The sequence below is a fragment of the Phoca vitulina genome, unplaced genomic scaffold (genome assembly GCF_004348235.1).
Source record: "Phoca vitulina isolate PV1807 unplaced genomic scaffold, GSC_HSeal_1.0 scaffold40, whole genome shotgun sequence".
Taxonomy (NCBI): Eukaryota; Metazoa; Chordata; class Mammalia; order Carnivora; family Phocidae; genus Phoca; species Phoca vitulina.
Genome location: NW_022589743.1, coordinates 22,620,888 through 22,646,417, shown reverse-complemented (window position 1 = coordinate 22,646,417; position 25,530 = coordinate 22,620,888). Strand labels below are relative to the sequence as shown.

At 51.3% G+C, this 25,530-nt stretch overlaps 1 protein-coding gene across 1 annotated transcript in view; it reads left to right on the top strand.

Moving 5' to 3' along the window:
- The first annotated feature begins 587 nt into the window (after positions 1–587).
- The window catches only part of SLC6A4 (solute carrier family 6 member 4), a 33,378-nt gene continuing 8,435 nt past the window's right edge, over positions 588–25,530 (top strand). The window contains exons 1-12 of the mRNA XM_032429046.1: positions 588–660; positions 12,298–12,752; positions 14,910–15,044; positions 16,178–16,397; positions 17,217–17,355; positions 17,880–18,014; positions 18,336–18,439; positions 19,689–19,816; positions 20,799–20,911; positions 21,547–21,678; positions 22,655–22,754; positions 24,318–24,418. Of these exons, the coding sequence (XP_032284937.1) occupies positions 12,410–12,752; positions 14,910–15,044; positions 16,178–16,397; positions 17,217–17,355; positions 17,880–18,014; positions 18,336–18,439; positions 19,689–19,816; positions 20,799–20,911; positions 21,547–21,678; positions 22,655–22,754; positions 24,318–24,418 (1,650 nt within the window). The 5' untranslated portion in view covers positions 588–660; positions 12,298–12,409. The remainder of the gene's footprint in view (positions 661–12,297; positions 12,753–14,909; positions 15,045–16,177; positions 16,398–17,216; positions 17,356–17,879; positions 18,015–18,335; positions 18,440–19,688; positions 19,817–20,798; positions 20,912–21,546; positions 21,679–22,654; positions 22,755–24,317; positions 24,419–25,530) is intronic.

Genomic DNA, 25,530 nt, shown 5'->3' with positions numbered 1-25,530 from the left:
AAGCGCACATCCCACGGTGGAGATAAACTCCAGGAATGCCAGGTGCTAAGTCCTAGGAAGAGAAATAGAGCAGGATTCCGGGTGGGGGTGATGGGCAGGTGTCAGTGGTCCAGAAAGATCGCTCTGAAGGAGTGATTCTGAGCAGAACCCTAAACACGACTTGGGGAGCAATTGGTGGGGGCGGAAATATCCCTGTCGGTTGTGGAGCGGCCCCGTCCCCCGCGAGGTGAGAGCGAGAAAGTTGGGATTCCTGGCTCTGCTCGGCCTTCGGCTGGCGCCCCCGCCGCCCCGGGCTCTCTCGCTGCCTAGAGCACTGTCCCTCCGTGGGAGGGAGGGTCCCCCTCACGTCCCCTGGGGCCCCGCCCCCGGCCCCCCTCCCTGCACGGCGCACGCCACCCCCCACCCCACCGCGGGGGGGACCGCGGAGCCGCGGCCACGCGGAGACGTAAAGTTTCTGCGGCTCAAAGTGACGCAAAAATTCTTGAAGAGCTCTTTGGCGGCGGATATCTAGAGATCAGACCATGTGAGGGCACGAGAGTACAAATACGGCCGCTCGGGCGCCCGCTCCCGCACAGGCAGCCGCGCCCCCGCTGCCTCGAGGGCGCGAGGGCCGCCCCGCCTCGGAGAGCCCCGGACCAGCCTCCCCACGGACTCCCGCAGGTGGGTCGGCCTGCCTCGCGGCGGATCCGCGCTCCTGCCCGCACACCCCATCCCGCGGGGCCTCCCCGGGCGCGGGCGCGGCCGTGTGTGCGCCGCGCGCTGGGCTCCGCGCCCCGCCGCCGCCCTCGCCGGGAGGACGGGTGAGGACGGCCGGCGCGCCCGGGGACGGGGCGAGCGCCGAGGGGCCTGGGGGGGGGGGGCACTGGAGGGCTCCTTTGTCTACCGCACGCGGGGGCTGTTCCGATGGCCTGGGGACCGGAGCAACACCCTGTGAAGACGGGCTCAGGCTAAGCGCTGATCTGCGCGTCGGGGAAAGTTGCTTTAGTTTCAGCTCGCGGCTTGGGCTGGGTCCTCACTTACCCACGGCGTGCAGGTGGCTTCGTGCAGGGGCACTTCTGCAGGGAGGGTTCCGGCTGACAGCCCGAGTATCTGGAGAAATCTCTGAGTGGACTGTTACGTGGGACGAGTCTCCGGGCGCCGGGGTTGTTCTCACTGGCAGAGCCGGTGCACGCTCCGCCGTCGGCCGGGCCGTTCCGAACGGATGGGAAACTCACACTGCAGCGAGCTGTTGGGCACGTTCAAGTGCGTAACCGTCGATTGCTAAAGAAAATGTGTGCATTTAAATATGTCTTTTGAAAACACTCTCTGGAGCTGAAGAACCCAAAGGAGCACGTTTCCTTTTGCACTGGGTCTTTTGCATAAAGAATTTCTTGTTCAGTTGGGGTTCTGAAGACTTTGAGAGGGGTAGAATTTCTAAGAGGACATTACAAACGCGCGCGGGTGTGTTTATGATCAACTTTGTCCAGAAAAATGAACCAGGTCAATGGATTATTTATGAGCTTGCTAGCTCTCATCATGGGAAGACTAGATCAAATATTTAATGTGTTTTGCCTTCAGTTACATAGGAAAAATGTCTAAGGAAGCAACATTGGGATTTATGTTTAATGCAGGCCCACTATGGGCGGCATTAGCATTTGGGTCTTGAGCTGTGGAGGGAAACACACAGCTTTGACTCTGTCCCATTCCCTGCGTTTGTGTGGAGTCCCTGATGCCAGGAAGGTGGCTTTCCTACCACAGACTGGGGTGGGGGTGGCTGCCTCCAGCACCACCGAGGAGAGTCAGGTTCTGAGGAGGCTGGTGCAAACGAAGCAAACCATTTTGTGCATGAGCTTTTCTTTTTTTCACTGAACTTGAACAAGAGCAGATCGAGACTGCTTCACAATTAATTAGGAGGCCCCTCAGCACTCTGGTGACCCGTGTGGGACGTTTCAGGAATCTAAGAGCAGCACAGATACTCAAACCCATTTCTTTCGGTCTCTTGCTTAAGAAACATATACTAGGGGTGGGGAGAGAGGTGACGGTGGGGACAGAATAATGTTGAAGTTTTAATGGAATCAGCAAAACCTCAGAAATTCCTCTGTGGGGGATTTTTAGAGTTGTCTGAGCATAATGATGACGCTCGGAGAAGCATGTCCAAGAGTTTCACGAGTGGGCGATGTGGCCGTGGGGTGGGGGTGCTTGGCTGGTGCTTGGCTGGAGTCTCCGAGGGCAGGCGTGCAGGAACGTCCCCAATGTCCCCTTCCGAAGAGAAACACAGATGATTCCAGAAATTAAGCCAGTAAGTGGCAGGTCCTTCTCCTGCGTATCATCAAATGGTTTGATTGGAGAGAACAAAGGCAGGGCCGCCTGAAGAAGTTTAATTTCAATTTGGCTTCATGAATCAACAGGACATGGTCATGATTTGACTTTTTTGAAGAAAGATGCCTGTGTGACCAAAGGGAGAATTACGCATTTTTTTCTGTCAGAAGGTACCTCACGCCTTAGCTCTTCCCATCCCAGGTCCGCTCCTCTGGCTGTCACAGTCCTCAGCTGTAATTGAGGGCAGGAGGGGGCCCTGCGTGACATGATGTCCAAGTCTCCTCCACTTCTTCTGTGACTGTGACCCTAATCTCTCTGCTTTAAACAAACACGACTTGAAAGGATGCTGCAAAATACCGGAGCACCGGGACTCTGCCCAGATGTTGCCATCAAATCAGGGTCCCCTGAGGAACCCCCAGGCGTCGCTTGAAGGCAGAGGTTTGCACAAGTCAAGTCTTGCGCCTCATCCACCCACAGGCAACAGGAGCCCGAGTTTCCCCGCCCCCCACATCCCCTTTGCAGCATGCCCAGCGTGGGGTTCAGTGGAAACAGCCTCCAGGCAGTACGATTTGGGCCGTGCCCATTTTCTTTCCAGTCACCGAGCCCTTGCCAATCGGCTGTGGTCCTCTGAGGTTTGTGGTCTCCCATGTTAACAGCAACAGTCTTGGGTGTGGAGTTAAAGATCTGAGAAATCGCCCCACTTCTGCTTTCCTGGGGCAAGTGAGACTTACTCATCCTGCTCCTGTGGGGAATTAGTCTCTGGGCTTAACCTTCTAGCACGCTAAGGAAAGAGAACAGTCATCTTTCCAGGAGGGACCCAGGTGGAAAAATAGACGACAGTGGCCTGTGGGAGATAACTGGCAGAAGTGATTTTCCCTGAGCAGAGGGTGAACTGCTTTTCTAGGGTGGGCGCAAGACCCACCAGAGCTGACACAGCCCCCATCTTTCTCGGCGCAGCTCATCATACTGACTTGGGTCCATTTTCAGAAATGGTCTCTGAGTAACGGCTCTGTGCAGGGGCATTCCCTCAGCCTGACCGGGGCCGGCTGTCCGTGAGTGGGAAGATCAGTGCGCCTTTACTGGATGTCCATAACACGTTTTTAAAGCAAGGGAGTGTGCTCCCGGCCCTGTGTCCATGTGGTGACAAAATGTGTAGAGATGAGGCCAGTGTGAGGCCATTTGTCATCTTTCCTCCTTTCTTTGGGCTCCCCTGGAAGCTCGCAGATCTCCCTTGCTTCCACCCCAACCTTGGACCAACGGTACTCGTTAGTGGGTATTTAAGCTATAGGCTTTTTAAGTTTTTTGGTTTTTTTTTTAAGATTTTATTTATTAGAGAGAGAGAGAGAGAGAGAGAGAGATCATGAGCAGGGGAGGGGCAGAGGGAGAAGCAGACTCCCTGAAGAGCAGGGAGCCTGATGCAGGGCTCGATCCCAGGACCCTGGGATCATGACCTGAACCAAAGGCAGACACTTAACCAACTGAGCCACCCAGGCACCCCTAGGCTTTTTACTTTTAATTAATTTTATTTTATTTTATTTTTAAGATTTTATTTTTAAGTAATCCCTATACCCAATGTGGGCTCGAACTCTCAACCCTGAGGTCAAGAGTTGCACGCTCCACTGACTGAGTCAGCCGGGTGCCCCTAAGCCATAGGGGACTGGATATCCTGTCAGGAATCCCAGGACCCCCCCTGGACTGCAGGGCGAGAGATGAACACAAGCGGTGTGGAGACGTGGAGGTCATGTGGCTGGGCCAGCCCGGTGGCCAGGGTCTCCAGACACTGACAAGCGGGAGAGATGGTATGGGGAAGGACTCCTGGGACCCTGAGGTCCAGCTCTTTCTGCCATTATTTGAGGGAGGGAGGGAAGAAGTGGGGGGTGGGGCTGCGGGGAGGGGGTGACAAGGCCGAGTGGCAGATCTGGGAGAGCCAGTTGCGCGCTCCAGGAGAATCCAGAGCTGGCGGCTGGGAGACGGGCGGATTAGAGGCAGCGAGTCAGCGGGGGGCCTTGGCCTTCTTGTGTTTTTGTGTGATTTTTCTGGGCACATTCAAAGAAAAAGAACATTTTCTTTCCATTACTACTGAGCTGCTGAATGAAGATAAAATAAACAGAGCTTTCCCCTCTCACTAAGGGACTCCCTCGAATTTAGGGAGGGGCAGAGCTGGAAGGGCTCCAGGTCCCCGGGGGTTTACTCCAGCCCGCCCTCGGCTGTGAGGGCTCAGCCGGGCCTGCCGCTGCTACTCTCCCGCACCTCTGGTCTTCCCTCTCCCCTGGTGTGTGGTTTTTAAGCACTAATCAAGCTAGCTGGCTCTGTTCCCTATTTCAGAGGAAAGGAGCGGGGCCGGAGGAAAGGGGAGGGAGGCCCTGCCTGGAGAGAGAGGGAGGAGAGGGGAGATAATGCTATTCTGGGCGCGCCCCAGGCCCCCGCAGGGACATCTGACTGACTTGAGGTTTCCCAGCGCTCCTAAGTCTAGAATGATTTTCCTCCCCCCACCCCAGTTTTTTCTTTTAAAACATTTCAACTGAAAAGTCAGAGAAATGGTCCAGCGAACCTTCTTCCCTCAGAGCCGCCAGTCATTAACATTTTGTCATGTTCGTGTGTGACTCGCTCTAATTTTCGCCTGTGTAATATATATAGTTTGATACATTCTATATCATATGTGTGACAAAATTCATGTAACAATGAGACAATCTATATATTATATAATTTTTTTGTTGAACCTCAGAGTTTGCAGGCATCTAAATACTTCACCTCTTGTCTCCTAAGAACAAGGACATCTGCCTACATAAGCAGAGCCCCATTATTATCACATTTGGGAAGCAGTTTGATAAACTGTTATCAAATATACAAATATTACAGTCCTTATTGAAATTCCCCCACTATCTCAGTGGTGTCCTCTGTAGCAGAGAGGGTTACTTCTTGAGACCACAGACTCCCAGGGCTCGAAAACCACCTCTTGCCCTCACCTCTGTGCATCTGAGGCCTAGATCAATATTGCGTAATGATGAACTGATTTTCATGAATGTTCCCAAACTGCGTGCATGACATGTTGTAAAGCACATTTCAGAACTTCTTGACCTAAGAGTATAGGTCCCTTCAGGCAACATTCCCTAAATCACAAACATCTTGTGGCCTCTGTGGCCCCCTCCACTCTGCTGCTTGACCTCAGCCCTTGGCTCCACTGTGTCCTCCCCACTCCCTGCCCCACCCCGAGAAATGGGCCCAGCTCCCCCTTTCCTCTTGCCTCCACCACTCCCATTGTACTTAATTCGACTTCAGACCCCCTTTCTCCCCGCCCTCTCTCTCTCTGCTCCACCCTCACTTCCTAACCGCACCCCCCCACCATGTTCTCTCTCTCCCCCCTCTCCCTCCCTTGGCTCCCTTTGTGGGTTTAATCATGTCTGTTTTACACAAAAGTAGTTTTAGTGATATACTTCGTATTAAGGAAGAGAAAAATCTGTGTTTGGATATGCTGCCACGTTTTTTAATCTCGATTTCTATTTATGGCATAAATTGCGTTACGACCACAGTAAAGGAGTGTTCCGAAGGTGGAAGCGGCCCTCCTCACCCCACCTGATCTAACGCATTGGCGGTTTGAGTTTCCCAAGTCCTTTCCTGGCCTCGTCCACGTTGAAACACAGCGGCAGCAGTTTCGTTTTCAGCAAAAAGTTGTGAGTTGTGGGGTTCAGTGTAATAACAAACGTGTGTCCTCACCTTCTACAGCTCTTAGAAAGGTGCCTGAAAGACTCCTCCACAGAATCTGCACAAGAGTCTCCCCACTTCCTGTCCTCTCCTGAAATGTAGTTTTTCTCAAGAACCAGAAAGAATGTTAGGATAGGGAGATGACGGATCACAGATACGTTCCAATCAGCTTCATTGTCCCCTTTTGTTGTGCTTCACAATGCTGTGTCCCACAGCTTATGTTTTAGATGTTTCCGTATTTTCCGGGCAAACTGGATTCTGTAGCTAGTTTAGGAGGCTATCTGCATTGACAAGGTTGATTTCTGTAGGTAGAAAATACATTCCACGTTCCAAACAAGCAACTCACAACTGAATGTTTGGAACACAGACCATTGGTGGGTGTGCCTGCTGGTACTTGTTTCAAAGTCTAAAAGCACAACCCGGACTCTTCTTTAATCCGAGACATGTCCGTGTTTTCTAGTCCAGAGTCCATGAAAATGATTGTTGTGACAGTCCTCCCTCGCCGCCCTCAAGATGCACAGCACATCTTCCCGATGGGTGAGGGGTGGGGAGGGGCACCTGAGAAAGGGACCCGGGGAATGAAAGGGTAGCGCCTTACCTGAGGCTCAAAACCACCAGCACGGCGGCTGGGGCTCCCTGGGCCCTGCACCCAGGGAACCTGAAATACAACCTCTGTGTTGGCAGCTGTGCAAGTATTTGAGCCCAGAGATGTATGAGGAATGGCCCCTGCTGCCAGGACATCCAAAGCAAATAGACCTAAAAGGATAACTAATGGTACACAATAATCAGGGATGAATGACATATTAGTAATCATACAGAGTGGGGAGAGATCATTTGGGCTGGGGTGATGAGTGAAGCTTCATGGAGGGGGTGGATGGAAACTTAAGCCAGGCCTCGAAGGATGCGGGATAATTAGGGGCAGCAGCGCGGCGTGGGGTAGGGATACACTTGGGCGCGCTGGGTGGCCCACCTGCCCCTGATGACCTGGGGTGCCTGTTAAGCATGCAGCACCCACATGGATCCCTTGAATTATAATCTCTGGGACAGCAGCCCAGGAATCTGCTGTTTACAATTTGCCAGTGACCCCAAGGAGAGGAGCTGATTGGGAGGAACAAGCACAGTCAGGGAGGGCTTGTGGAAGTGGGGGAGTCACTCGCGTCTGGGCCCCGGTCCCCCTGGTGGGGTGTGAAGCCAGAGGGCAGGATGGGCTGCACACGTGTGGTGGCCCAGTGGCCATCAACGCCCTGTCATTTACTGATGCTCTCCACGTGCTAGACACTGAGAGTCAAGATAAATAATCCATTGTCCATTTGTCCAGCCTCTGGAGCGATGTGAACCACACCACAAACGGCTCATCCTCTCTATCCTACACGCTGTGTGCAGAGAAGTTCAAAGCTCCCCTCTCCCAGGCAGGGAAAGTTCTGGACAGAGACCCTTGTCCTTTCTCAGGATAACTGGCCCAGATGACCCTAAGGATTATAGACTATTTAATCCCTCTCCAAAAAATTGAACTGTCTCACACACAGAATTCTTTGGGTGGGAAAGCGATGTTCATTTCTACCTCTTTTGTCCAAAAACAGGCGGATTTTCCCTGCCCTCCCCATTCACACGGTGAAGTCTGTTTTGTTTGAAAGGTGAGCCAGGAGTCCCTTTGGATCCAAATACAAACCACTGTCTTACGCTGCGGGCGACTGTGAGTCAGAACCCACTCACAGCCGGGCTCCTGTGACAGAAACCGCGCAATAGGAACAAAAGGAAGACTTGTAGACTCTGAAGGCACCTTGGGGCTAGAAATGTGAGCCATCTAAACACGCTGCTCAGGTCAGCAGAGGGCTCCGGTGACAATAGGATGCGCGACAGGGATTTGGAGCACCACCGGCCTCTCCCTCCTTAAGCCTAAGTACTGAGCCTGGCCTTGTACCATGAACTTCAGACGGGCCAAACTGCGCCTGCCTTGCCGCCAGGAGCCTGGCACGTAGTAGGCATACAGTATGTCTTGGCAGAATTAGTGTTGCCAGGCTCAGGGCTCCCTGGCAATGGGCACCAGAACTTTGTAATTGCTCTCGCCCTCGGGGAGGTGCGTTGGGAACTTCAGACTCCCTCTCTGAAGAGAGAAGGCAAACTGCCACTTGGCTATCTGACCTATAATTAATCTGTTCTCTGTGGTACACGCATCATTCGTGCTGGGTTTGGTTTGGTTTTTGAAAATGAAACCAAGTGTCCTGAGAAACGAACTCACTTTGATCTCGACAAGCGAAGTCAAAGTACAGACTTTCTCTAGTGTTTCTGCTTAGAGCGTGCTGACGGACGTGCAACAGACAAGTCGGGTCACGGACATTTCCAAAGGTCTAGGTAGTTTCATGACTAACCGTAATTACATGCTTGTTCCGAAACCGGTTCCCCTGGCTACAGAGACAGAGTTTGTGGGAAGAGGAATGGAGGTTTGATCAGAAGTTTAAAGAGAAACAATCCTTTCTCCTGGGGTTGGGGGGTGGGGCGGGGTGGCTAAGTCACCCTCCACCCCCTGGGGTTAAGAGGAAGCAGGAGTGTGAACCGAAAGCGCGGGCTGTCAGCCCACCAGGGACTCCCCTGTGCTGCCCGTGTGCGGAGAGGTGGGATTAGGGTCCCATGTGTCACGTTGTCATCCCACCGAGCAGCAAGGTGACGTGGTGCCACCCCCAGCCTGTCACCTGCTCAGCTGGGCGCAAGAGCCAATGTTCAAGGTGCAAAGGAAGGCTTGTGGGGCTTTCTCTGGCCACAGAGAAACTCAAAGGCTGCCTGGAGGAGGTCACAGCTGTAATATTGACCTCGTTTGCAATCTCTACCCAGCAGGATAAAAATATCTTTTAAAAAAGAAAGCTTTTAAGAGAACATTCTTAGAAGCCAATTTTCTTAACTCTTACTTCTTTATTCCCAGGGGCAGCCTGCTCTCAACTGTGATCTGCGGGTCTCAGTAGAAAAAGGTGGCCCGTGCTCCGTAGAATCGGAAAAGTAGGAGAATGGGAGCCATGGGCAGCATCCTGCCGGCAGGAGGGGGTCCGGGCCAGGCCGTGGTCTCCTGGCCAACTGGCTGAGTCACCGGGAGGAGCTTTCTTCCAATTGGGAGAGGCAGAAAGAAAGGAGATGTGCGTCTCCTGCCCATTTGGTGGCTTTGGGTGGCTGTAACTTAGGTTTGTACCCCAGATTCGGGTATCAGGAGTGCTAGAGAGCAGAGCTGGCTGGAGAGAGACCAACCTGAAGTCATGAGTCCATGGAGGATCCCCCTTGGCAGGCTTTCTTAGGACTTGGACCATTTCAGCCTGTTGATGCAATTAAAAAAAAAAAAAGTGCTGGGAGATATTTCAGGAAACAAGGTCTTTGTAATACTCAGAACAAAAATAGAGAAGCGTGCATTATTCTTCTAGGAGCTGCTCAGGACAGGTGCCAAGAAATCGAGATCAGTTGCCTTAGGGGACGAACCCCTGAAGATACTGAAGAACATATATTGCCCAAAAAAGTTCACCAACACACACACATTTTCCATCTTCCCTGCAGGATGCCCCAGGGGAGAAAGTACAGGAAACCTAGAACAAATCACTTGACCCAGGCATGAGGAAGGTGACAGAGTCACAAGTATGGCTAAGTGTTTGCTCCCCCCACCATGATATTCTTCGGAGATGGGTGACGTGTCCCTCCCATAGACCATGGGGGACGTGCCACAGAAGGATTGGATGGTACAGCTGCTCTTTGAGCTGCAGTTTTTTGTTTTGTTTTTTAAGTCTTCTCTACACCCCACTTGGGACTCGAACTCACGACCCCGAGATCAAGAGTCGCACGCTCCACCCACAGATCCGGCCGGGCGCCCCTGAGCTGCAGTTTAAATGAGAGCAACAATGCAGTATTCCAGATAAGAAGTTCCTACAGAAAACTGGGTAAAATTTTGAAGGTGGAGAAAGAAAGGTGGGGGAGGGGGAGCCTTGGTCACAGGCTGGCTCAGCCCATTGGTGCCATCGGGCTGCACGTGGTAAAGCTCTTTATTTCTGTCATCTGGCCTTCAAGTTCTTCAGTGTTCAATGTGGAGAACGTGCTGTTGATAGAGGCCGAAGAGAAGTGCAGAGGCCTTCTTCAAACAACACAACCAGAGACCACAAAGTGCAGGTTTAATTTAGCTGTGTATTTAAATACACTGACACCTCATCATCATCTCTCAAAAAAATAATGAACTTTAAAAAAAAATCCCTCAGCCTGGCACATGGTTACTTATGGTGGATGAGAGAATGTGTGGTTAATTTGAAGAGTCCACGGAGGGGGCCAGGGAGGCTGGAGAGCAGCATAAAGATGAGCACAATGGGGTTTTATCTAGATCACGCTTTATCAGAAATTCATGTTCTTCTTTTTATTTATTTATTTATTTATTTATTTATTTATTTATTTATTTTTATTTGACAGAGAGAGATAGCGAGAGCAGGAACACAAGCAGGGGGAGTGGGAGAGGGAGAAGCAGGCTTCCCACTGAGCAGGGAGCCCGATGCGGGGCTCGATCCCAGAACCCTGGGATCATGACCTGAGCCAAAGGCAGACACTTAATGACTGAGCCACCCGGGCGCCCCAGAAATTCATGTTCTTCTATGAGTGGTGTTTGCATCCTTGAGCCCGGGGTAGGGTCAGGAGGTGGGGGCCAAGCAGCTGGATAGGGTAGAACCCAGGACACCCACCCCATCTCCTTGCTTATACACATACACACCCTAGATCCATAGAGCTGGTATCTCTCTTGTTGCTGGAATATTTTCAGCAACAATCAATCCCTTTAAAATTTTTATTTTCTACTTTACAGAAAAAAAGAACCCAATGAACACAAAGCTCTAATTACTTGCATCCCCTCGTATTCATTGCTCATCCTTGCCAATATTTTTGTACACAGTCATCGGTGTGAATCTACTACTTTGTGTTCTAATTTTTCGCTACATTTTTATCTTCACATTTCCACCTGTGGATAGTTAAGTTCTAGTCACTGAAAGCCCCAAAGAGGTAGGAGACAGACACTGCCATTTTTTATTAGCTTCCATTCCTAGCCATCCTCCAGCTGTTGGATTTGAAGGGGTGATATCAGATCTTTGCAGCTGTGACTAGTGCTAACAGTCATCCCTAGACATCTCGAAAGGTGGAATGTGACCTGAGCTAAGCAGAGACCTGTTTCAACTCCCAGCCTATTTCAAGAGCTTGAAAAGTTCAGGCCCCGATAAAATGAAGTTAGCTGGAAGGTCTTGGCTCCTTACTACTTTATAACATGCCATAGGTTTACAGTCCAAGAGGGCTCAGATTTCTGCCCCACGTTTGACGTGTGAGGCCTCGGTCCAGATTGCGGCGCTGACTTCCCCGCACCTCGCTCGGCCCCAGCAGGGCTATGGAGGTGCCGAGGCCCCGGCCAGGCCTCCCCAACAGGCTGCTCGGGGACAGAGACACCAGCCATACTGGCATCTGTAACCCGCACGCTCTTCTCGCTCTTCCAGCTCGCCCCGCCTGCCCACTGCTGGCAGCTAACAGGGGATCCTCCTCAGGAGTGGCTGGGAGAGGTAGGCAGAATACATGCTGAGCAGCAGGGCCATTCAAAGCCCGGGCAGACTCGCAGAGGCACGAGGCGAACGCATCTGGGGAACGCACTGGACAGTCAGGAGCAGCTAGACCCTCTAAGGGCTGGACCACAGGAAGAGGGGAAAAGTCCACAGCTAAGGATCTAGGGGTGCCTTTGTTCTTGTCCTTTTAAAGTCATACTTGCAATTTACGTAAAATACACGGCATGCTCCGCTTAAACGGTTTAGGACTGTCCTAATTTATTTGCAGGCAGCAATTGCTTCTTTCTTTGTGTTTCTTTTCCCAGCCTAGCATCCAGGACAAGGTAAGTGCTCTGCACAGCTTTGGTGAAGCAAGTCATCTTCTTACCTTCTTCTGAGTGACTGGTAAACTCCAGGATGCAATTCTAGTCCCTCAAACTGAAGTCAGTCTTTTGTTCTTAAACAGAGCCAATGCAAGACCTGGGTGATTTGCTGTCTGTTCTTATTTGTTTTGTTGTTTTGGGTTTCTTGTTTTTTGTTTTTTTTTTACCTTTTCAAATGACTTGATTGTGATTTGATACCTCGTCTAGGTTGAAAACTGGAGTTGATTTTATTGACTGCCATATAGCAAACAGGATGTTTCACACTTGACAGATGCATTTGTAATCCCATTCATTAATGTCGTTTACGATGTTTGTTGAGTTAATACCAAAGACAAGTAGGATGCGTAATTCTGTTCTCCCTTCGCCGTGTGCCTTCCCAACAGAGTTCTCAATCCCATTGATATAAAGCTCCGAGGAGATCCCCAGATCTGAGCACTGAGAATTCGGCTCGGGTCCTCAGCAGATGGGTGTCACTGTCATCTCCTAGCCAGCAGGATGGAGACCACGCCCTTAAATTCCCAGAAGGAGCTATCAGCGTGTAAGGATAAAGAAGATTGTCAGGAAAACGGAGTTCTGCAGAAGGGTGTCCCTGTCCCTGAGGATAAGGTGGAGTCTGGCCACGTCTCCAACGGGTACTCAGCGGTGCCGAGCCCTGGTGCCGGAGAGGACTCTCAGCACTCCATTCCGGCCACCACCACCGCCCTAGTGGCTGAAGCTCATCAAGGGGAACGGGAGACCTGGGGCAAGAAGATGGATTTCCTCCTCTCGGTCATTGGCTATGCCGTGGACCTGGGCAACGTCTGGCGCTTTCCCTACATCTGTTACCAGAATGGAGGGGGTCAGTATCATGGGCCACAAGCAGAGGCTCTGACCCAGGGGCGGTCTGTAGATCCTTTTGGGAGGCCAGAGCGGAGATCATGTCTTTTCTGTCCTGTCTAACTGATGAGTCTGGGAACATGATTGCTTAGACTTTCAAGCTGGTCCAAAAGACAGAGCCCCAGTAAGCCAAATGTTCAGTCAGCATGTCTGAGGCTCCCTGGGTTATCAAGTTGGATAAAAGCTCTCCCAAACCTGACCTCGCCAGATGTTCAGCATCCTTGTGCTTCATGTGTGGGAGAGCCCCCTTCTCAACCCCTGAATTACCCAAGCTCCACCCTCAGAGCGAGATGTGAAAATGACCATCAGCCCTGTGCAGGTTCTGCTCGGCAGAGGCCAGAGAGGTTAGATCTGTGTAAGGAAAAATTGGGAAGGGGCTCCAGGGTCCCAGGCCCTCCGGGGCCTTTGACCCATGTGTGGTCAGAGAAGGGCGTCTGCTCAGGTCCAGAGTCTTGAGCTGGAATCTGAGCATGATCCAGAGTTGAACCCAGCCACAGCATGGCCTTAATAACCCCAAACCATACACTGGATCTGCCTTCTATCTCCTACAAGAGTGCTGGGTTTTTGAGGCTAGAGACTATTTCAGGTTCCTTCTTTTACCCCCCAACACCTTCAGAGCAGTTAACTGTAGATTATCAAAAAGAGTATCTGACTGCCGGCATGGCTATGGGAGCCACAGAGAGGGGAAGTGGAGAGGAGTGAGTAGGTACGGGGCCTCTGTGTTGACACTGGACTTGCTATCAAAATGCTAAAAGGACGAGAAATGGAAGTCAAATCAGTCAATATTTTTTTTGACAGAGCTCTGGCAGCTGACTTGGGAGGGCAGCTAAAATGACGTTTGGGGAGAATTCATTAGTGTCCTCATTTCCTCCATGGCCTGACACGGAGTTGCCTGGAGTTTTTAAGGACCTTGGTCCACATGCCTACGAAGGCAGTTCCGGGGTGGGGGGGCTGGGAAGCCCAGTCCTCTCTGCCTGGGAGGAGCGGAAGTTATCTCCAGCTTGGAGGGCTCATCGTTAGCCTGAGCTTTCTATAAGGGGCTGGGGCGCTGGTGACATTTGTCCTACACTCATTCCCTACCATTAAGCCAGCCAAGCAAACCCGTTACAAATGCCACCATGAGAACACAACGTGGTTCTTATTCCCAAGCTAGATGTACCCAGAGCGATTGTAAGTGAGGTGGGACCTTTCTGAGTTGCCCCAACTTCCGGTTTCTAGGTTCAAAGCACTTTATGGGAGGGAGAGTTAGCGGGGAAAATCACAGCTGACCCACCCTTTGGGCTGAGACTCAGGTGGCAGGTGAGCAATCCCCACCTCGGTGTTTCCAAACTGTGCCTCAGCCACGAGAGCCAGGGGACACCAGCATCTCTGGGGATGCCGCAGCCCCGTGCTTCCTCGTTCTGTGACAAACTACCCTTCTCAGCCACATCTGCAAAGGGGGCCCAGAAGGGAGCGTTCTGGCTTAGTGGAATTATGGAAATAGAGCCACATTTCAGAAACAAGAGTCTGGAGCCAGGGATAATAGGGATGAACAAAGATTGGAATGCAGGGACCTGCAGATTACTGCAGTCATTGTGCAGGTTGTCACAGGTGATCTGTCCCCAGGGTCTCAAACTCTGCTTGCGTCAGAATCACCTGGGCAGCTTACACATTTTTGTCTTAAACCCACACCTGGAACTTCCCCGTCGGATGTGTGTTCTTAAGCTCACTGGTGATTCCCTCGTGTGGCTGGCTTTGGGAAGCTCAGCCCTCTGCCACTCTGTCATTTCATAGGGGAGGAAACAGGTTCAGGGAGGGGCGGTGTCTCCCAGGGTCCTCCGGGTGGTTAGAAGTGCAACCGATTCCAGGGTCTGGTCTGTTGATCCTGAACCCAGCTTCCTTTCCACGTACTCTCTGCCGCCTTCATTTACTCTCTCAAACCCCCATTTGACCGTGGAGCTCTGGGAAAGTGCTAAGCCCAGGGGAGCATAGTGTGAGGTCGCTTAGCACAGGGTGGCTTCATGAGACTTGAGCATCAGACGGCCCCTCGAATCTCGGCGCTACCCCAGGTGTCCAGATCAGTTGGGCTGTCCTGGGGCAGATGTGGGCAGGGGGTGAAATTGTCTTTCGTCTGCCTCAGGGGCATTCCTCCTGCCCTACACGATCATGGCCATTTTTGGGGGGATCCCACTGTTCTACATGGAGCTTGCGCTGGGCCAGTACCACCGAAATGGATGCATTTCTATATGGAGGAAAATCTGCCCGATTTTCAAAGGTAACTGAAAGGCTTGAGTGGGGGGGGTGGGTGATGGGTCTTGCAGGGGAGAGGTGATTCCTGTCCATGTATGGGAGCTGGGGACCTTCTTCTGGAATCAGCTGGGCCTTAAGGTATCTCTGGGCGATGACCTCGGTAATTAAGTTTTTCACTGCTCAAGTGGTATGAGATTGTTAAAGGTAAACAGAATAAATAGCAATTAAAAGTAAACCTGGGGCACCTGGCTGCTAGAGCATGTGACTCTTGATCTCGGAGTCATGAGTTCGAGCCCCACGCTGGGTGTAGAGATTACTAAAAAAAAATAAGCTTAAAAATAATAATAATAAAAGTAAAATAAGCATTTTAGAAAATAAATAAAAGTAAACCTAATAGAGTCCTATAAATATAGAGGATAAACTAATGGTTGCCAGAGGGAAAGAGGTGGGGGATAGGCAAAGTGGGTGAAGGGGACTGGGAGGTACAGGCTTCCAGTTATGGAATGAATCGGTCACGGGGATGAAAGGCACAGCGTCAGGAATATAGTCAATGGTGCTGTAATAGCCTTGTGTTGTGTGGTGACAGATGGCACTACGCTTGTGGTGAGCAGAGCAGAACAGATTGTTGAATCACCTGTGGTACACCTGAGACTAATGTAACATTGTTTGTCAGCTATATTCAAATAAAAGGACTTTTTAAAGCAACCAAAATAGGGCGCCTGGGTGGCTCAGTCGGTTAAGCGACGGCCTTCGGCTCAGGTCATGATTCCGGGGTCCTGGAATCCAGCGCCGACCCGCGGGGAGTCTGCTTTTCCCTCCGACCCTCCCCCCTCTGGTGCTCTCTCTCACTCTCTCAAATAAATAATATAAAAAATAATAAAAATCTTAAAAAAAAAATACAAAGCAACCGAAATATAAAGAGTTCAAAGCAGTAACAGCACACACACGTTTTCTCAAACGTGTGATCTTGCAAATGCATCTAAGGAATTTCCCACCCCTGTCCGCCATCTCCCAGAGTCTTGGAGAATGAGGGGAATGGCAGCCCCCAGCACGCCCCCGCCCCTGAGCTGCAGGACCCTCCAAGGCCCCCGGGTCCGTCAGTCTGTCACTGTCGGGCCGCCCTGTAAACGTGGCCCCCCCGGCCCCCCTCTCTCCCAGGGATCGGTTACGCCATCTGCATCATCGCCTTCTACATCGCCTCCTACTACAACACCATCATGGCCTGGGCGCTCTACTACCTCATCTCCTCCTTCACCGACCAGCTGCCCTGGACCAGCTGCACGAACTCCTGGAACACTGGCAACTGCACCAACTACTTCTCCGAGAACAACGTCACCTGGACGCTGCACTCGACGTCCCCCGCAGAAGAATTTTACACGTAAGTGCATGTAAGTGAGGGGTGGTCTGGTAGAGGCGGGCCACACCCCGGGGCGTGGCTTCTGTGGAGGGAGGCGGGGCCAGGGGCTACCCGCCTCTTCCGTGGTTTGCGAGAAACGAAGCTCTTCGGGCGAGAGGAGTAAATGTAAGTGAGGGAGCCGCCAGGCCGGCCCCAGGCAGATGTGGAGCTGGGAGACTCGACCTCGAGTGCTCCCTAATCTGGCCCTGTGGGCTGTCCCCCCCCCCCCGCCCTTCATAATGTGCCAGGCCAGGCTGCCCCCAGGTGCCCAGGCCGATCCCTTCCTTCACATTCCAGAACGACTCCGCGTCCAAACCACCCTTCCTCCTGGGCCCCCGCTCTCCCGCCGGTTGTCAGGGAATCAAAGCCTCCCCCTGCTGCCGTGGTTTGCAGCTATTCAAAGGGTTTCTGGTTTCATGTGTTCACTTCACAAGCGGGACCTACCCTTTGGAAGAAGATGCCTGGAGTACGGAGTACTCTTTAATGCCGGCATTGCGGGCAGCGGCAGCCCCAGAGAGCGTGATTTTGGGGTGGGAAGGACCCACTACCCACACAGACAAAAGCTGCCCCAGCCAGGAAAGGAGGGGCCTGAGAGTCGGCCTCGGGGGCTGAGTGCTCTTCCCAGGGGCTGTGGGCCGAATGTGCCGCTCTGTCCCCCAGGTTGGGCAGGGCCCGCTCTTTCTGAGGCTTGGTGCCTTGCTCTGGTCCTTGCTGCGCCTTGTCCGGTTCTTCCCTTGGCACCTGCCGGATCCGCTCGCCGCTCAGGGCATCTCACGGGCCTTTCTTTCTCGCTCACTCCAGGCGCCACGTCCTGCAGATCCATCGGTCTAAGGGACTTCAGGACCTGGGGGGGCTCAGCTGGCAGCTCACCCTCTGCATCATGCTGATCTTCACCGTTATCTACTTCAGTATCTGGAAGGGTGTCAAAACGTCTGGCAAGGTGAGAAGGACTCTGGCTGTGGATCCTGACCTGCCAAGGGGCCCCAGAGGATTCAAACTCAGAACTCAGTAGCCTGGACAGCCATAGACACAGGGACATTGTGTCCTTCAACACCAAACACGATTCGTGATGCTCAATTTCTCTTCACCACATCTGTTCAAGAATTCTAGAAATAGGCCAATCCCAGGAACCATTATATGATTTTTAAAAAAATTCCTTTAACCCACCTGTAGTGTCACAATTAATAACCATGGCAATAATTTATTGAAAACCCATGATGGGCCATGATCATTGCTTTATATACACTGGCTACTGTCTTGTCTTTTGCTGGGGTTTCCCCATATTGCAGGTGGGAAGTGGGTTTGGAGGCGGTAGTACTGGTAAGCTGGGACTCAGATCCCCGTCTGATCCTAAAGGCTCTGATGTTTCTGCCACATCACTCTGCCTCCTGTAGTTACAGAAAGCATAAAAGACACCAACATCCACATGCTGACAATCTGTGTTTCTACCCCCTTCCTTCACAGGTGGTATGGGTGACAGCCACCTTCCCTTATATCATCCTCTCGGTCCTGCTGGTAAGGGGGGCCACCCTCCCCGGAGCCTGGAGGGGTGTTCTCTTTTATTTGAAACCCAACTGGCAGAAACTCCTGGAGACAGGGGTAAGATAACGGGGAAAACGATGGGCACCTGTCTGTCATTTTACTAACTGAAGCTAGCGCCCCCCCCCCCCATAGGGACAACTGAAATTTAGGCTCATTATTGCAAGTCTGCAATAATGTTTTAAATCAGGAGTACAAGCATGAAAAGTACAGTCAAGGCCAGTGGATTGGCTTATGCCAAAATGTGAGGAAGAGAAATCACATTTGTTTGCACTTCGTATGTGGCCGCCCCTGGGAGGAGCTTTGAGGGCTTGTTTTTCACTTTGCACAGAGAGTATGGCCCCGGGCTCGGCCCTCACCCTTACCTCTGCTGCCTTCCAGGTATGGGTAGATGCTGCCGCTCAGATCTTCTTCTCTCTTGGTCCTGGCTTTGGGGTCCTATTGGCTTTCGCTAGCTACAACAAGTTCAACAACAACTGTTACCAGTGAGTATCTGGGGCTCCCCAGGCAAAGCTTGAAAGTGGGTGAGCATAGTCAGCTGGCCAGAGGAAGGTGATCGAACTAATGGCCTCAAACTTGGCCGGGCCCGGGCACCCCCCAGGTCCCTGACCAGTTCCTCCATGGCCAGAGCACCCACCCAGTCCATAGCCTCCCCCAGGCCAGTCAGGGATTGAGAGAGGGGCCTCAGGCCACTTTCGTTTTGTGAGAGCTTCTCACAAAAAAATTTTTTTTAGATTAAGAAATTCCACAGCAGATTTTTAAAAATTGCAACATATAGTAAATATTTAGATTTCACTTATTAACGTGTTTAACAAAAATTGTAATGTGATCATTTATTTATGTACATATTCACAAAAGTATAACGATTGAGCTATTTTGACCAATGCAAAATGCCACCATGATTTTTGTCGCAAAATCTCATTTCAGAAATTTTGACAAAACGAGGAGTGTTGTGCCAATTACGATTTCACTATCACTCGTCATCTTTAGAGTTAACTTTGTTTGAATGTCCTCTCACGGATGGCAGGGTCCAGCACTCTAATCAATAAGATGATTACAGAATTCACTTTTTCTTACAAAGGAATCCACAAGTACCCTAAGCAATGTGGCATTGCACTGGGACACCAGCCTGAAGTTGGATGACAAGATCTTCTTTTAAAAGTATCAGGATATCCCAGTGACAGCCTCGTAACCTCATTTGCACATAATGTCAAAAGTCTAAATCTGAGGACTTCATGAATGTGAGGCCAAGGCCCCCTCACGGCCCCGCCTCCAATCCAGATCTTGCTTCAGAGCAATTCTTTTTTTTTTTTAAGATTTTATTTATTTATTTGAGAGGGAGAGAGAGCACAAGCAGGGGGAGTGTCAGGCAGAGGGAGAGGGAGAAGCAGACTCCCCGCTGAGCTGGGAGCCCGATGTGGGGCTCGATCCCGGGACTCCAGGATCATGACCTGAGCCCAAGGCAGTTGCTTAACCAACTGAGCTACTCAGGCGCCCCCAGAGCAGTTCTTGTTTGAAATCAAGAGGTCTGTGTGGTTCCAGTTCACCACAGGAGGTCACGATAACCAGTCCTGACCTGCGGCTCGTCCCCACCTACCAACCAGTGTGAGAGGCTGGGCCTGGGAGAACGGGAGGGGACACCAGGACAGGTCCCTGCGGGCCTTGGCTGGAGACAGATGCTCTTGAGACTCTCTCCTTGGAAATGTCTCAGTCCCTGTGTGTTTTCTGCTCCAGAGATGCCCTGGTGACCAGCGTGGTGAACTGCATGACGAGCTTCGTTTCCGGATTTGTCATCTTCACGGTGCTCGGGTATATGGCCGAGATGAGGAATGAGGATGTGTCCGAGGTGGCCAAAGACGCAGGTGGGAACTTGGGTTCTCTTTACGTCCCCTTGCTCTCACTGAATTGGTTGGCTGCTCTTTGGGTCCTTATAAATATCTAACTTTTGAATTATTTCTGAATGTTCCTTTAAACATTGCCCAAGGTTTTAGAGAAACTTACTGCCTTCTGTGTGCTCAGCCATGATGGGAATGGGGCAGCTCCCCCTAAAATGTGACTTGGATGAGGGCTTTTAAAAAACCACTGGGTTTGGGTCCGGTGATGGGTCCAAGTCTAATAAGCAAATGATTACTAACCCTTAGAATTTCCCCTTGCAGAAAAATAAAATGTAGATGATGTATCACTCTACTGTATTGTGAGGTTTTCATGGAAAAGGAGGGACAGATATTGAAAAAGTGGCCATGGAAGCTTGTGGATGGAATCCCAGGGCTTTCTTGCCAACAAGCCTGTCTTTGGCCTGATGCACAGCTCTGAGCATCCCCATACCCCAAACTCAGGCACCCCTATCTCGCTCGTGAGAGGTGGAAGACATGTCCCTCACACTATCAAAAGGGACTTTAAAATAGTGGGAGGTCTTTATTCCAAGGCCTCTATGACTCTTCTGAAATCAGTTCACATTTCCTACTATTCTGGAGCTAACGCCATCAGAGAGAGCTAAATGCTCTAGAGCTATCAGTCCTGGCCCTGAAAAAAAGCTCTGAATTATGATATGGTGGAAACTCTTATTCCTGTGTGCAGCTTTGCTAGTCTTAGGGTCTTGGGTTTTTCTCTTTTCCCCCCCCCCCCATTGATTGAGGGTTCACACTTTTCAAGATGGCTACTATTCCTTCCCTGCCTCGCGTGATGTCGGGACGGTGGGATGGTGTGGAGTGTGAGGAAGCCTAGTTCACGTGTAAGGTCTCGTGACCGGAGTTGTAACTGTTGGTGTGGCTGAGGTTCCCCCCGAGACATCTTCGCAGGGCAGGTGTGGGTGACCACGCCCCCCTCTGTCCCGCTCTGTCTCAGGCCCCAGCCTCCTCTTCATCACGTATGCAGAAGCCATAGCCAACATGCCAGCATCCACGTTCTTTGCCATCATCTTCTTCCTGATGTTAATCACGCTGGGCCTGGACAGCACCGTGAGTGAATGGGGAGGGAAACCTGGCTTTCTGGAGGAGACAGGGGTTGGGGGGGAGGAGGGTGCACGTATCCCTCCCATCCTGGCCAGCCCACGTGGTGTTGGCTGCCCCCTCCCGGTGCTCCCTCAGCCCCTGGCTCAGGCCTCACCGCTGGGGCTCGTGCCCTCTAGGGCATGAGAGGGTCATTAATGGGCTAATGAGGGCTAGGTGTCTGCACAGGCCAGGGCTCAGATATGTGAACTGCTATTACTGTGCACTGTCCCTGGACCACAGGGCAGCACCTAAAGGTCCCTCTTGTGTCCTGGTACCCTGCTGCCCCGCATTTGGCTCAGAACCTCGTACTTAGTAGCGTGGGATGACTCTCAGCTTTGAGTTGGCCTTTCTGGCACAGCCGAAGTCTCCCCGAGCGACCTCACATAAAGAAGTCCTGTCCAGGCACTATATTTTTTTTCCCCAATGTCCTTGGGGGTGGGGTCTAAGTGACCATGTAAAATGGGGTGATAACATTGCCAGTGAGGGCTGGGGTGTATGGGGGGAACCAGTCATGACCAGCCACCCTCTGGCCTGTTCGCCATCCTCGAAGGTAACAGACTTGTCCCGAGCCTCCCCTGTGACTGCTTGCGTGTCCCTCTCAGTTTGCAGGCTTGGAGGGGGTGATCACAGCTGTGCTAGATGAGTTTCCGCACATCTGGGCCAAGCGCCGGGAGTGGTTTGTGCTTGGTGTGGTCATTACCTGCTTCTTTGGATCCCTGGCCACCCTGACTTTTGTGAGTACCACAACCCCCAGCTTTGAGTAGCCTCTCCTAGGGCAGCAAAGCCCTACAAGGACCTTCCATCCTCCGTGGGGGCCCTGGCTTGGGGGCCAAAGTAAAAGGGGTTGATCAGACACAAAGTTGTTTCTGGCAGCGTCTGTGTGTAGAATCTGTGCCTGGTGGCTGGAGGTCTTCGCGCCCTACTGTAGACCCAATTAGATTTCAGGCTTGGCGGGGTGTCTGCAGAAGAACTGAGATTTGCTTTTCCAGTCTTTAGAGCTGCTTTCATGGGATTGTTGCCCTGATGTCCTGATATGCAGAATATCTGGAGGCTGGCATCTCATGTTTGTAATCTCGCTTTGTCTCCTCCAGAGAATTTGCAATGGTGAAGAAGTCAGACCCTCGCCCATGATTTTTTTTTTTTTTTACTAGCTGAGGCAAATAAGGTAAAACGGAATCCCAGGCATCCCAGGCTTGTGTCCTCCTGACTCAAGGCAGATTTTGAAGACCTGCCTCTTCAAGCCACGACCCCAGAGGCTCTGGAGCTTCAGTGGGGGTGGAGGTGGGGGCCCCTGAGGAGGACCCAAGGGATTGGCGAGTTAAGACAGAAGGCAAAAACCAGGACCAATGTGCTCAGCATGTGTGGTATGGTGAACTCGCCCAGATTCAGTCTTTAGGGTAGAGTACACAGTTAAGTGCCGCATCAATAGAAGAAAGTTGAAAACAGACCCAGGGGCTCTTTTGAGTTTGTATCTTAAAGCTCAGTGGGAGAGTTAGCAAGGAGAGAGTGCTCCATAGCACGGGAAGAGATACCCGATGGCATGAAATCAGGCCCATGCTGGGAGGGCCAGTCCAAGAGGCAGGCTCTGGGATATTTATATTAGGTCCAAGGCAGGAATGATCCAACGTTAAGAAGCTGCTTTTGGCCTTCACCGTAAAGAGGAGGCAGCGCATCCGAGGGCTCTTAACCGGTTTGCCATCTCGTTTCCAGGGAGGGGCCTACGTGGTGAAGCTGCTGGAGGAGTATGCCACGGGGCCCGCCGTGCTCACCGTCGCCCTTATAGAGGCGGTTGCTGTGTATTGGTTTTATGGTAAGATGCTCACCAGTCGCGAGCCTTTCCACACCAGCCTGTAGCCATCAGAATAGAGAAGGGCTGATTTCATCAAAGAAAGCCGGGGCAGGGTACAAGACGTCCCCTCCCTGGGGGTCTCTGAAGCCACCCCAGCAGAGTGCCTTCTTCGCAAACAGGTCACCATGTCCTCCACACTCTGCACCACAGATTCCCCTGACTCGTGGGAGGATGCTGTTTCCTTCTGAGTTTAAACGTTCACCCAGCGGACACAGGCTGAAGCAGTTCCATAGAGCTCATCCTAGTGGATGCTGAAGCTGCTGATGGGCTCTAAGAATAGCACAGACAACAGAGAACTAGTGGATGGTGAATGCATTTGTAGAGGGTACAATATACTACTATTTTACAGAGCTCCCCACAAAGCCCCGAGATAGAGTCTAGGAGATTATCTTCCAGGGAAGAGGCAAGAATGTTCCTGTTTGGATTATTTGCCTTGGTAAAATCCCCAATTCACCCCCTGTGATGCTGGGATGGAATCTGATAGGGGTGAAACTTGCAGGAGCACAGAGAGTAAGCTAACGTGGGTCCATTGGCAGGGGTCCCAAGAATCCGTGGGTGCAGATGGGGTTGACCCAGGCAATTGAAATGAAGAAAACCATGTTCAGGGGCTCCTGGTTGGCTCAAGTCCATAGAGCCTGTGACTCTTGATCTCACGGTTGTAAGTTCGAGTCCCACATTGGATGTAGAGATTACTTAAAATAAATAAATAAATAAAATCTTGAAAAAAAAATGAAAGAAAACTAGATTCAGAGATACCTCTCTTCATCTTTAAAATCAAGAAGTGATTATTTCATTCTGAAAATGTATTGATTTCCCTAGTTCTATGGTAATAAAACAGTTTCAGCATGTTTGTCATTACACATAACATGAAGAAGGGGAGGCCCCATATTTTGAGTTGCACATGGGACCAGTTTTTTAAAAAGAATTTCTCCCTACCTCCTCAATGATTCAGATGACAGAGTTCAGAGTAGGTGCATCGTCGTGGGCCTCGCTGTTGCTGGGGCTCTTGGGGAAGCGACTGCAGGGCAGCCCGCCTTCCCCTTCCCAGTTTCTCACCAGTTGGAGTTCTCAGTTCTCACGTTCTCATACTTTTTATAGAAGAACCTTGATCTTGATCTGGCATGTGAATGGGCAACCTGTGGTTAAAATTTTCTCTTGAACGTTTCCAATGTACGGTCCAAGTCAGTCTCTGCCAAGTGGGTTCACACTTCCTAGATAAAATTCAACTTTCTTTTCTACAGTAACAATAAAATCAAACGTGTGCTGAGTTCTCAGAAATCAGTGCAGTGTGGGCACCAAGAGGGGGCTTTGGGTCCCTCCCCAAATGTCCACCTGTCCCCCCGACTCTGCTTGCTATCAAATCTAGTTTTGTGACATGTCCGCTGTCCCACTTTCTGACCAGATTGGTGCCCTTGAGCCCCTGCTGTGGACAAACTCGGGAGCTGCTACCGTCTCTGAGAATCAGGGGATAAGACAGTCCGTGTCCTCCCTCAGTCAATCTCTTTCTCTTGTGGGTGATTTTAGGCATCACTCAGTTCTGCAGTGACGTGAAGGAAATGCTCGGCTTCAACCCTGGGTGGTTTTGGAGGATCTGCTGGGTAGCCATCAGCCCTCTCTTTCTCCTGGTAAGTGGTCATTTCCCTCTTCTTCTGGCCGCAAAGGAAGATTCACCCAAACACTTACATAGAGTAAATTGCATTGAAGTGTAACATAGATACAGGTAAGTGTGTAAATCTCAAGTGTACATCTCATTGCAATTTTATAAATCAAGCATGCTTTCGCAGCAGAAACCATGCTAAGAAACAAAAATATGACCAGCCCTTCAGAAGCCCCTCCAGTGTCCCCTCCCAGTCACTGTGCTCCCCATGCTTCCCCACTCTTCTGACTTCCAGAGCCATGGAATGTTAGTCTGGGCTTGGGTCCCTGCTGCCTGTGTCCATCACTCCCCTGCTCAATGATAATGATAAATAACATTTATTGAACATGACATGCCAGGCCAGACTTTGTGCCAAACTTACACCTGTTGCTCTATGAATCCTTACAACAGTCCTATGAAGGAGCATAGTCCTGATACCCCATTTTACAGTTAAGGAAATTGAAGCCTGAAGGGTCCAGGTCACATGACAGGTAAGACCTGTTCAAGACCTGGGAAGGATTTCCTGAGCTGCTCTTGAAGGCCCTGGGTGGAGGGGTCCTCGTAATTTCATATGCATTTTCTTCAAGATGCCCCACACGAAAGTCCTCAAGCGTGGACCTGAGTCAAAAGTAGAATCCATTTAATGCCAAAGGACCTGGGTGAGAACATTCAGTTCCAAGCGTTGCCTCTTTGCCAAGATGTGTTCAGCACTCACTCCCCCGGGCAGCAAGTGTCCCTGCTTACCTCCCGGTGTCCCTCCGAAGGAGAGACACTTGCCCCAAGATGGCGAAGCTCCCTGCTTGCATCCCACGTGTGCTCTGACGTAGCCCAGGGTAAAGTGACTCCGTGCCTGTGGGCAGGGATTACTCTCCAGTTCTTTGATTTAACTGTAACTTTATCTTGGAGGGAATTTTTTATCTTTTAGATCCAGAGGGCTTATTGGACTGGTCCCTCCATCCGGGTCCAGCTTGTTAGGAGTGTCTGGACCAAACATTTTGTCTTAGGGACATCTTTGGCTTTGACATAGAGATAGCTGTTCCTTCCCTGTCTTGTTTAAAACAACAACAAGGAATTCTGTTTTGACTTTCTCTGGGCAGCCCT